At 39.7% G+C, this 12915-nt stretch overlaps 1 protein-coding gene across 1 annotated transcript in view; it reads right to left on the reverse strand.

Annotated features, from left to right (window-relative positions):
• Window positions 1-12915, reverse strand: part of COL24A1 (collagen type XXIV alpha 1 chain) — a 318617-nt gene that overhangs the window by 136757 nt on the left and 168945 nt on the right. The window contains exon 25 of the mRNA XM_054721397.1: window positions 223-276. Within this exon, the coding sequence (XP_054577372.1) occupies window positions 223-276 (54 nt within the window). The remainder of the gene's footprint in view (window positions 1-222; window positions 277-12915) is intronic.

The following is a 12915-nucleotide window of genomic DNA, read 5'->3' on the forward strand; positions in this document are numbered from 1 at the left end:
TAATAAACACTGACTTTATAATTATTCAAAGTGCATACACATTTTGGGGATACCCTGTATATGCTAGTAGCTATATTTCAAAATATTTAAAAGGTTCAGTATAGGTAATGTGTTTGAAATTATGAGTGATTTCTAATTAACATTAAATATATCATATGAATGCCTATCTTTTAAGTATAGCTTAGCAGTGTCACTACTGACCAAAATAATGAAATAAATTACCTTTTCACCAATGCTTCCAATCATCCCAACTTCTCCAGGCAAACCAACAGGTCCCTTTTAGAAAAAAAAAAAATACATATATTGCATTGCTCATATAGCATCTTGTTTTAAATAATCTGAAATCACTATTTCCCATTCTAACCAATCCTAAAATTTATCTTAGAGTAAAATTCTCTCTAGTATAGGTGTCCAGCCTTTGACTTCACATCAGAATTAATTAATCTATTGAGTCAATAAACAGATCTACGTGAATGTCTAATGTGTGACAGGCCCTGTGCTGAAAGGCACTGAGTTTCAAATTCAAACATAGTCCCTGTTTTTGTGGGATTTATAAGCCAGTAAATTTTATAAAAAGTGATGTATTCACAGTTTTTCTTTTTAAATTGATGTATAACTGACATATAATACTATATTAGTTTCAGGTGTACAATGTAATGATTCAATATTTGTATACATTGTAAAATTATCACAGTCTAGTTACTATCCATCACCATACGAAGTTACAAAATATTTTTCTTGTGATGAGAACATTTGCTCAGCTACTTTTAATTATGCAATACAATACCGTTGACTACAGTCACCATGTCGTACAGAACACCCCCGTGGCATTTATTTTATGATGGGGAGTTTGTACCTCTTGACCCCCTTCACCCATGGGACTCAGACAACCAGAGAGACAATTCTTCACAGGCTACCACCCCAGGACACTGCACAGACAGCGGGCTGAAACACACCCAGTCTCCCTGTGACGAGGCCTATTTACTTGTCCTTTGGCATCAGGGGCAGGTTTCAGGTCTGCCACACATCCAGAGGCTATAGAGCTGGTCGCAGGAAACATAGCGCAGGGGACACCGACTTTGCAGTCTCGCTTGGCCTTGCTACAGTTCACTGATACCTCCCAGAAAGGAGCTTCTACACTCATGTGGAAGCCCGATTTCTGCAACGGTTGCCTAGGGGATACCTCCAGATCACCGGGTCTGGAGGCCAGCAGGATTTATCACTGTGGCTTCATAGGACCACATATTTTTGCAAACTTTGAAGGCTGCTGCCTGAGAGTGGCTTCCAATCAATTTGAAACTATGTGCTGACTGAGGCCCCGTCCTTTGGAACACGAACAGGTCTTGGCACACTCTCGGCAACTGGGACTGATCAAGAGTGAGTCAGGGTGCTGAGCTCGATAGTCAGGAGGGTTCGGCAGACAACTGAGAGCTGAGGCAAGGTTGAACCATAAGTGTATCTCCTACACACAGCTACTCCTTCAAGACTAGAGTGGTAGATCTTTAGCCTAATACATAAAAACTAACAGAGAGAGTCAAGTAAAATGTAGAAACACAGGAATATGTTCATATAGGGGGAAAAAGAGACATATGTAATACTTTCAATAATAAAGATTTAATTTAAAAAAAGGAAAGAAGAAGATAAAACTCTAGAAAAGAAACTCGATGAAATGGAAATAAGTAATTTACCTGATAAAGAGTTTAAAGTAATGGTCACAAACTTGGGAGAAGAATGGATAAACACAGTGAGCACCTCAACAAAGAGATATAAAATAGAAGAAAGCACCAAGCAGACCTCCCATAGCCGGCATGAAAAGCACGAAACCATTTCTGGTTTAGGTCACAAATCAACTTGTTCAATAAATGCAAAATAATATGAAGAAAGTTATATTAAACACATATTTATATGCCCATCCCATAGACCCTGGGTGCAAAGAAGAGTAAATATACAAAGGAATTCATAATCTAATAAATTAGGTAAGGTAAATTCATATTTTCTGTAAGTTAAGAGAAGAAAAAGTAAAATGCTATATAATGCAAAGGCAGGGGATATTATATCCTGTTGAGAACATAAGAAAGGGCTTTACAGAGAAGGCAGTATTTGAGGTATGGCTTACTGCTGACGAGATGAAATGTTGGAAGTATATTCAAAATGGAATGATTTGAACAGAAGGTGGGAGGTAGCAAGTGGTAAAACACTTAGCAAACATAAAACAAATCCAGATTGTTTGAGATACAGACTATGTACAAGAAAGAGACTGATATAAACATATTGGTGATGTACTATTAAGGTTTTTGAATGTCAAGAGAGAAATTTGTGTTTGTGGTATTTACAAAAGAATTTGTCTTGGTAGAAAAACTATTGTTGGTTTGAGTAAAGGAGGAATGGCAAGACTGTATTCACTGTGTAGAGATGAGAAAAACCGAAAATGGGTATGTAGTCAGAAGCAGTCCAGGTTAAGTGTAATGACTCTTACGACAATGGTATTACAACGAAAACAACACCTCAAGGGAGAGGCCAGTGTTAAATAAAAGATGAAGAATTAGCCATGAGACAGTTGTGATTCTTAAGAGTCTATCTTTAACTATTACTTCATAAGTCCATAGAAAAATTGTAATGATGCAGTATATACTGCAATAACAGATGAGGAACAGGAGAGAATCTTAATGAAGATTCTTTGGGGGCAAGAAATAAAGGAGAAAAGAAAATAGAAGAGTCAGAAGGAGAATGAGGAATGTGCAAAGAAAGTTAAGGGAGAAAAATGTTTCAAGGAGAGAGAAATCAGTGTTATATGGGCAGGGCTGAGAAGGATCAGCACTGAGACACAGTCATAGACTTTGGCAAATAGAAGGGTGGTGGTAACCACTAACAACAATTTCAGTAACTTCTGTGTGCTTGGATATAAGTTTGCCAAAGAGTTAAGAGTATGGCTGAGGAGAAAGTGAGAAATATTGCGCATATTATTCTTTACGAAGTTTTGCAGCAAAAGGAAGGAGGAACAACAACTGCTTGAGGATGTAGTTTGCAAAATGTTCCTATTCAAAATTTAATTTTTGTTCTGTCTGCCAGATTTAAAAAATCATCTACAATACAAAAATATTCTCCTGAATAGAAGGAAATTATATTCAAAACCTACCTTTTTACTCTGTTTCAAAGAATGAATTTTTTAACAGGTTAATATTATGATCTAATCTATTGCAATTGGTTGAGAACCAACACAGTTATATCAGAGAGAAGATATTGGCAGGTTTTATCTGCGCCCAAAGGCTATGTCTAGTTCCTTATATCTAGATAGTTTTCTTGTATAGGGAATGCTTTGTGAGTTGTAGAACTCACAGCTGGGAGACGTGCTGGGCAAAGTTGTGCTATAACCTGCTCTTCCTTATTAGCAGAAGCACTATTTAAAAGGATGGAAGCACTATTCATTAGTACAAGTGCCATTACTTGTACTAAATTTTATCCTTGAAACCTCAAGTGCCACATATACAAGTGAGAGTCAAGGACAAAATATTACATGTTCAATTTTAAAGTGCTCAAATGCAAATTAGTGTATGTGGGAATGACCATCACTTATTCATATTTTTAAGCCTATGGACTTTCTAAATAAAAATATGGAGGCTACTTTTATTGTTACTTCCTATTCACTTTCCTTCATTTCAAAGAAAAAGTTGAAATCTTTGATATTATTGTATTTGTTATCTATTGTTACAGAACAAGAATCCCCAAAAGTTAGTGGCTTAAAATAATAACTATTATCTCGCAGTTTATGGGAGTCAGGAATTTGAGAACAGCTTTGATGGGTAATGCTGGCTAAGAGATTTGGTAAGGGTTACAGTCATCTGAAAGCTTGAATGAGGCTAGAGAAGACATTTCCAAGAAAGGTCTCAGTGTCTCACTGGCTGTTGGCAGGAGGTCTCAAACCTTCACCATGTAGGCCTCCATAGAGCCTGACTACATGACAATTGGCTTTTAAAGAATTTGTTAGCCAAAGCAGAAATTCAAAAGACCAAAAAGCTTTAAGTATAAGAAATTAATTGTTAGAATTGAGAATTTATTTTTTTCTAAAAATTCTCTAACATTTTCTAAAAGTTAGAGTCAGTAAAAAACTCTAAACTAATGTAGTTCTATTTTTAAAGGTAACCACATCCTACTTATTCATGAAAGACTGATAAAATTAGAATATTCCTAGTTAAAACTAAAATGTTTTAAATATCTATATCTATATATATAAAACCCTAATATGCAAATAGACCAAACGGCGGAACAACCGAACAACTGGTCACTATGACATGTGCTGACCACCAGGGGGCATGTGCAGAACATGGTGGGTGTCGGCAGCAGGCAGCAGAGCACAGAACATGGCGGGTGTCAGCTGCGGCAGGATGCTGGAGCAGGTGAGCAGGGTTGCCAGACCAAGGTGGGGCACTGGACGCTGTCATCGGGGCAAGCCTCTGGTGGTTACTGAAAATTCTTTGCTCTCGCATGCCACGGTCCTGCCCAGTGCTCGCACCTGCTGCCAGCAATGGTCCCGCTCACACCCACTGCTGGGCGCCCAGTGCCAGCCCTGATTGCTTGGCACCGTCAGTGCCCTGATCACCCCTCAAGGCTTCTCCACCTCCCCCTGCTCCTGATGAACTATTGGGGCAGCAGCCGCTGCTCGCACCCCCTGACAGTGCCAGCCCTGCTTACACCCGTTGCTGGCACCAGCTCCCATCATGCCACGCCATCAGTGCAAGCCAGGCCGGTGCCATTAGCGTGTGGGAGCGGCGGCAGAGGGAGAGGGGCTGCTGGCAGACAGGGGGCCAGGGGCCAGGGCAGGAGGGGCCAGGTGTGGGTGCGGAGGATGGGCTGAGACACACCCCTGTGCCCACTGCAGCCTCGAGGCCCACAGTTCCTTTCAAGGTGCATGAATTCATGCATTGGGCCCCTAGTTTTTATATAAAGTTCTGAGACTTGAGAATTCTCTTAAATCGTTGTCTCTTAAAGGTGGTTTAGAACTTTTCCATACCATATCAAATTTTATTTTCAATACAGAAATAACTACATTTACAGGGTAAAGAATCTCAGACCCCAAAATTCTTCATTTTCACTTGAAAATACAATATATAAGGCTAATTCTCTAGGATTTAGATGTTTTCTCTTAGAAACATTAACTTCAATGTTTGCATTAGTGTTATTGTGTTTATTCTGTTTAAAAAGAAAATAATTTTAGAAGTTATCTTACCATAATAAAGGTAGTGTTAGTTTGTAGTATATGAAATTGCTAATATTTGGCCATTTTTCACCTTAAAAAGTGTAATGTTTATGGTTCAATCAAGTACAAACTTTTAAGAGATTCTTTGGAGGCAAGAAATAGAAGAGAAAAGAAAATAGAAGAGTCAGAAGGAGAATGAGGAATGTGCAAAGAAAGTTAAGGGAGAAAAATGTTTCAAGGAGAGAGAAATCAGTGTTATATGGGCAGGGTTGAGAAGGATCAGCATTGAGACACAGTCATAGAATTTGGCAAATAGAAGGTTGGTGGTGACCACTAACAACAATTTCAGTAGCTTCTGTGTGTTTGGATATAAGTTTGTCATTATACCTGGATTGTGGAGTTCCTGACTCCAGAAATGTAAGACATAAATGTTTGTTATTGAAGCCACCCAGTCTGTGGCATTTCATTACAGCAGCCTGAGCTGATGAAGACACTAGCATATAGGTACAAACTGAAAATAGATGGAGGCTGACTATAACTTCACTCAGGGGTACCTAGAAAGACAGTGGCAAAGGGACATCTTTCTAATGGGCAGAGTTCCTGGCTTCAGATCATCCACTTTGTGTCAAGGAGCAGTGGCTTGAAATTAGAGTACTGTATTTTCCGGCGTATAAGACGACTGGGCGTATAAGAATGGAGTGCGGCCGTTTTTGAGCTCCCCCCACCGTATGCGCCGACCGCAGATTCTCCAGTCCGGCTCGAAAGTTTCAGGGCGGGTGCTGAAACTTCTGAACCGGACTAGAGAATCTGCGGTCACTGCATACGGTGGGGGGAGCTCAAAAACGGCCGCACTCCATTCTCATACGCCCAGTCGTCTTATACGCCGGAAAATATGGTATGTACAGATTAATGGGTATTCGTAAGCGACTCCGCTGGTTGGTTAGGCCCATGAAAGGAAGAATATTGTAAGACTGGGGACAAGGTTTGAGAAAGACATGTGGATGGGCATATTAGACAAAAAGTGCAAAGATTTTTCTATCAAATATTAACACCTACCAGAAATGATCAATAATGGACGAGTACTTGGAAAGAAATGGAATGACGTAGGAAGTTGACATCAGCAAGACTTGGTCATCAGTCACCTCAGGGCTAGAGGATTGCCATACGAATAGAAGGGACATGCTTGGAGAGATGGAAGTTCATGGGCCTGGACATCCTGGGTTCCTGTTTATCAAGGCCAAATTAATCACTGCTGCCACTGAATATCCAAACTGCCAACAGCAGAGAACAACATGGAGCTGTGATATGCTGCCATTCTTCAGAAGACCAACCAGCTACTGTGGGTAAGTTCACTCTGGAAGGGTCAAAGATTTATTCTAATAGACCTCACATATACTGTGGGAATGGGATATTTCTCACACCCAGGACTCAAATAGCAGCAGGATGTGAGGGCTTACAAAGTGTCTAATCTACCATACAGGATCTCCAAAACATATGTCAGACCACAAACCCCATTTTATAGCAATTAAAGTGTGGAAGAGGGCTTATGTCCATGGGATCTAATAGATCACATGACGACAGGAAGCTTCCAACCCAACAGAGCACTGGAAAGGTGGAGATAAACTGCCAACGAAGAGGTTATACTTAATGAGGACAGAGCACCATTCCACAGGATGAAAAAGTACATTGAATTAAAGGTATTTATATGGTACTGTATCTTCAATAGGAAATATTCATTGGTTTTGGAACCAAGGGGTAGAAGCAGAAGTAGTCCTACCTACTGTAAATCCTAATGTCTCGGTGGGAGACCCTCTACTTCCCATTCCCACAAAATGTGAGCTCTTCAGGATGTAGGCCCTGTTCTCCAAAGAGGACACATTTCACCAGGTGATACAGTAAGAGTTCTATGGCTGCAACATGAGCACTTTAAGTTTCCTGTATCTAGGCACCAAGAGCAAAAAGGAAAAAAAAAAAAGTCCCACCTTGGCACAGTTAATTTACTCTGATCACTGGAAAGGAGGAGAAGATTGATATCATTTGTGTTCCTAAAATCAACTGCAGAATTAGGTGCTATAATTTATACCACTAACTCCTACGTTTTCCTCTGGAAGAAAATCCACCAGAACCTGAAAGGAGCAGCATCCTGAAGGTTATGGAGAAGTGGGTCCAAATGACACAAGGAGCAAAGTGTGGTGAACACCAAGATGGGCCACCCAGAGACTCCTTCAAAAGAGAATGTCTTGCCCAAGCTGTCATCAGCTTCAAAGTTTGCCTCCGTTTTGGAGGGCCTTCTTGATCAAAGGCATACTCTTCTCAGGGTGGCCCATATACAATGGCTACTTGAATTAGAGTATAAAAGCCCAGCCATTCAGTCCAGCCCACTGGATTATAACGGATTAAGTGCTTCGTATAGGGATCGTTGAGATTTAGCAGGCCTGTATCAGTTTGACTTCTCCCAATCCTACTTCCTTGTCCTCTTTTCAAAAGTGTTGCTTCCTATAATGCCCTGTAGCAAAATGCCATCCCAGCAGTCTACTTCTTCTGCAATACCCCAACTGTGCTTGTAGTTCATCCCTAACTGTGGTGCTCTAGCCACTGAGGGCCCTGGAATTACTGCAAAGTGTCAGTGAGGTGCTGAGAGTATTCTAATTACACAAAAGCACAACTACTACTTGCTGGTCTGTAAAAACTATCTTCATTGTTGGAAAGATTGGAAATCACTAAGGTAGACTATGCCTGAACTAGTAAACAAGGGCAGATTCCATTTTTAACCAAAGCCTGAGGTTGTGGAAAAACATGGGGAATTCCTACCTGTATTCACTGTTCTCTTATGTTTGATGAACACAAGATATAACTGTCATAGTAGAGTGGTTACTAAGGCACACACCCTAAACCAACTTTTAATACCTGGGTAATGAGTGTTAGCAATGTTAGGATAAACAGAATGTTTTATCCTGTTTTCTAAAAGGGAAGAATTTGTTCCTTGCATATATGTGGTTTCTGGGGATTGACTCCCAGGTCCCAAGTACAAGAAAATAGCATTTGGGATATATCCCAAATCCAACCTGAGGGAGACTCTGAAATAGCATCTGGAGTGAGATAGTCATCTCTTTTCCTTTGTACTGAGTTATAAATATTTTCTTGGTAGTTTGGGGATGGAAGTTATTGGAGCTCACCAAAGACTGAAGACACCTTGTCAGAAAAAATTATAGCTTATTATAATTTATTTCTCAGAATATTTGACTTATTTTACAAAATATTATTTAAGCCCAGTTCTCTTTGGTTAAGTGAGGTGAGCTTATTATATGTAGAAAATTTTACTATACCAATATCTAGTGCCTAAGAAATTAAAATAAACCAACTGAGGAAACAATGAAGCATAGAGATTATGCTCGATCACAATTTACTGAAAATAGGGTATGGGTAGCTCTGTTAGTTATTTTTTTTCTGGAATGAGGCAGGAGTATAAGTCAACAAAAATGATTATTCCGTATCTGTACTATCTACCGAGTCTTTGAAAATAAAATTATGCCAAATTAGCCCTATTAATTTAGAGCTTCTGAAAATTAAAGATAAACTATCTGTAAACAATGGTGACTAACAAAAGAAAAGACAATTATATAATAAGCTTGTATCATTAACATTTTTAAAAAAGTATGGAAGTACCATAAAATAAACTCATGTGCTCATTTGGTTAACAAACATTATTTGAGAATATAATACATGCTAGGCATTAATAAAGAACATGAAATATTTTATATAACCAGTTAAATTGAGAATATAGGGAAGCGCTTTATTATTTCAGAGCTTCTAGATTGGACAACAGTTTATTTGGGCATCACAGTTCCTCTTCTTCAGACACTTGATGGTTGGATACATAGGGTCCTACAACTGGATGGTCTGCTCAGCATCTAGATGGAGGTTTTTGTCTCTAACATTTCCCTAACAACTATTTGACTCTTGTTCCCTTGGACCATACATGCAGTCATAAAATAAGAGTTCAGAATAAAGTTTTGCCTCAGGAGGGTCTGGCAGTTATTAAAAGAATATGCCAGGAATGTCTATTCAACAGATGCTTTTACTCATGCTTATATTATGAGAGGCTTGAGATTAGAAAGGCAACTGGTGCTCTTCTCCCTGCACTAAATTGCCTGGCAATGTTGTTCACATACTCTGTCCTTTTAAAAGAATCTCTTGGCAACAAATCAAAGGTGATGAAGTGAATATTGGTACAGGGCTATCACCTATTTTAGTTGAACTTCTTAGGTTATTATTATTATTTTTTAAGTAAGTTGGATGAGAAATAAGAGGAATTCTCCTGTTATAGCAATAGTGTTGCAAAACATTTGAATTTCAAGCTCTTCCTAATCACTGGCAGGATCATTCACAGAGGAGAATATATGCTTATAATCACAACACATAGTTTTCACAAATGAAACATTAAATGAGTTCTGTATTTCTTTTATGCAGAACTCAGAGTTCTGAGTATTTTGTGGACTCTACCTAAAGACAAAATTAGAATCAGAAAATCTACTGTCTGATGTCTCCCATCAACCCTGGTTTCCACAATAATCTCTGTACCTAAAAATGAGGAAAATAACAGCATGGTATTGGTGGAGTACTAGTCTAGAGACATGAGCTCCAGTTTGGATTTTCAGTTCTGAAGCATGTCATAAAACCAGTTTGGGCCCCATCTTCCCAATTCTAAAAAGCAAGGAGAATGGATAAGACAACCCCTCTTATACTTTCCAGTTCTAAAATTCTATAATCTCTCTATATAAAAGGCTAAGCGACCAACTGCCCAACTGCCTGATCATCTGGTAGGTATGATGCGCACTGACCACCAGGGGGCAGACGCTCAACGCAGGAGCTGCTGAGCTGCTCCTGGAACCAGAGAGTAGGGAGCCTGATTCCTCACGGGGCCACATGATTTCACCTTTGGCAATGGGTTATGTTGTTGCTGGGGCACTGTCAGCCTGAATCTGGTTTACTGCACACTTGTGTTTGCGTTCCACAACCTGAACTACAGCAACTTTGTAGAGTGCACTCTCACACTCAGGGACCCCTCGGGGGATGTCGGAGAGCCAGTTTTGGCCTGATCCCCATAGACCACAGCCCAGGGATCCCACCTGCCAGAGGGACCCCACTCACTCCGCAGATGCCCTTCGAGCCGTGGCCCCGCCCCAGGTGCAGCTGGCCAGGGAGAGACCACAGGAGGTTGACTCCAGGGTGTGTCTGGCCCATCTCACCCAGTCCCGCCCCGCTGGCCACCTTCCAATTTAATTTCCTTTCAATGTGCACGAATCCATGCACTGGCCACTAGTTTAATCATAAGAAAAAGGAAAAGCACTCTGGTATTTAAAGGTATTTGAAATCTTTTAGGACTTCTGGTCAAGATGGCAGAGTAAGTAAATATGATATTCATATCTCCTCCAACCACATCAAAATGACAACAAAACTATAAAAGGACCATTATTCACAACTGCTTGAAATCTAGCTAAACAGAGGTCCTATAATTGAAACTATAAAGAAGCCATATCAAGACTGGTAGGAGGGGCAGAGACATGGAACAGGCTAGTTCCACACCCACATGCGGGCTGGCACAAGTTATGAAAAAATAAGGAAGGAAAAGGGAGATTAGAGAGGAAGAAGAATGTTTTCAAGAGACTGTCTTTATTCTCTCCTTAGACAACAACAAATGCTTCTGAACTTCTTTGCCAACTGGTTGGATGATGGTTCTTTGCAAGAGCACTTAATTGATACATATGACATTTTTCAGGGCTCAAGTGTAGGAGAGCATCTTTAAAATGTGCTGCAGAGAAACCCAGAAAGCTCTCCTGAAAGGTGAAGATATTATTTTCAGGTAACATCACACTGGGTCACATTTTTCTTTTCATTATGATCTCTTGTATCACTTATTCCTGCTGGTTCTGAATTTCTATACTATATGGCTTTGGCATTACTAAGTGATAGACCTATTCTTGGCTTCATTTTGTGCCTTCCAGACTATGTATGATGTTGCCCACTAATTCTCTAGGATTAACTTTTAGAGACCTTTGATTTAGGTTTTCCTCTACTGTACAATATGCTAGGTAAGTTAGTAGTACCTTACAGGTAGACAACTCCCTCTGGGTAGAGAACAGGGACTTGAAATACGCTGTTGATGATAATCATAATAGCATTGTGCTGAAAATACTGAAGCTTAATCATGCTCTCACTGCCTGTTTGAGAAGGTGGAGCAATTTCACAAAAATTCCATGTGAATTCTTGGGTTCCTCATACTGCTAATTCTCTCTAAGGAGGTTAGCAAAGTGGCCCTGTGTATCATCATGCTGGCATTTCATCTTCTCCATTACTTAACTCAGGGCATGGGGAACTGGAACTGTATAAATATGCCTGGATTCTCTTTATACAGCAGCTTGATGCTCTCGTGCCATAGCATCAGCAGACCTTTAGAGTCCTTATAATTTGAAAATGCCAATCAGGTTATATGTCAACATTGCCAAGGACAATTTATAAATTCTCAATTCATAATATAAATATCCTGACTCCTTACGTAGGAAGTGAAGAATAATGGAAGAGTTCTATCAAAGTATGCTGAATTCTAGAAGGTATTTAGTTATCCAATAAGAGGCCAAGACTGCAACTCAGCTATTTCTCAGCTACCTTGTTATTATTCAAGAAGCAAGCCCACTAGGAATTTTAAAGCAAAAACTTTGAGTATGGTTTTATATGACCCTTCTCTTAAATTGGAGTTCTGAAATACATAGAGGGAAAAAAAAGAAAAGAAAAAATGATCAGTGTTCCCCTCCTTTAATGACCGGACCCTCAAAACCATCACTAATTGATCTAACCACTGTCACAGATGCCTCATAGGTTGGTCTAATTATGAGGCAACCAGATATATATTAAGCTGGATCTTGAAGAGAGGGAGGGCAGAGAGCACTTCCAATTTATGGTGGCTCTGAATTTTAAGAGTGAGATTTCTTAAGGGCAGTTTAAGTCTACATATTTAAGTCTCTGAAATAATCCCCAGTGGGATATTAATAGAGTTTATCATGACTTGTTTGGTAAATCATTGGTTACTTGGAAGATACTATATGTTCCTCAAGTATTGCCTCTTATAAACATTGCATCTGCACATCTGTGTAGAAGAGTTCATAGCAGTCTAGAGATTGATGTCCTTACAATGGCTCTTTGCTGGTTTCTGAGAACTAGGACTTTGGGAGGGCTCCTACCATTTCTGGAACTTTTAAGAGTGCTTCTTAGCTGAGTATCTAAACTGTGTAAACAATATGGTAATGCTGAACATCTGCTTTAGTTCTGGAATTTTGGTATGCACTAGGTAGAGGCTGCCTATATGACCAGCTCCCAGTGAAAACCATGGGCATTGAGTCTCTGATGAGCTTTTCTGGTAGGAAACATTCCACACTTCAAGTCCCAACTCATGGCTGTGTGATTCTACTATGAGAAGACTGGAAAACTGTGCTGGTTTCTTCTGAACTTCATGCCATTTGCCTTTTTCCTTTGCTGACTTTGCTTTGTATCCTTTCACTGTAATAAATCTTAGTCTTGAGTATGACCATATGCTGATTCCCGTGAGTCCTTCTAAGGAGTCATCAAAGCTGGGAGTAAACTTGGGGATCTTCTGGCACAGTATCTTAGAGAACCTCAGTTAATACTATCTCCAGGAGAAACTTGAAAACATAGAAATAGAACTG

This window comes from Eptesicus fuscus, chromosome 9 (genome assembly GCF_027574615.1).
Source record: "Eptesicus fuscus isolate TK198812 chromosome 9, DD_ASM_mEF_20220401, whole genome shotgun sequence".
Taxonomy (NCBI): domain Eukaryota; kingdom Metazoa; phylum Chordata; class Mammalia; order Chiroptera; family Vespertilionidae; genus Eptesicus; species Eptesicus fuscus.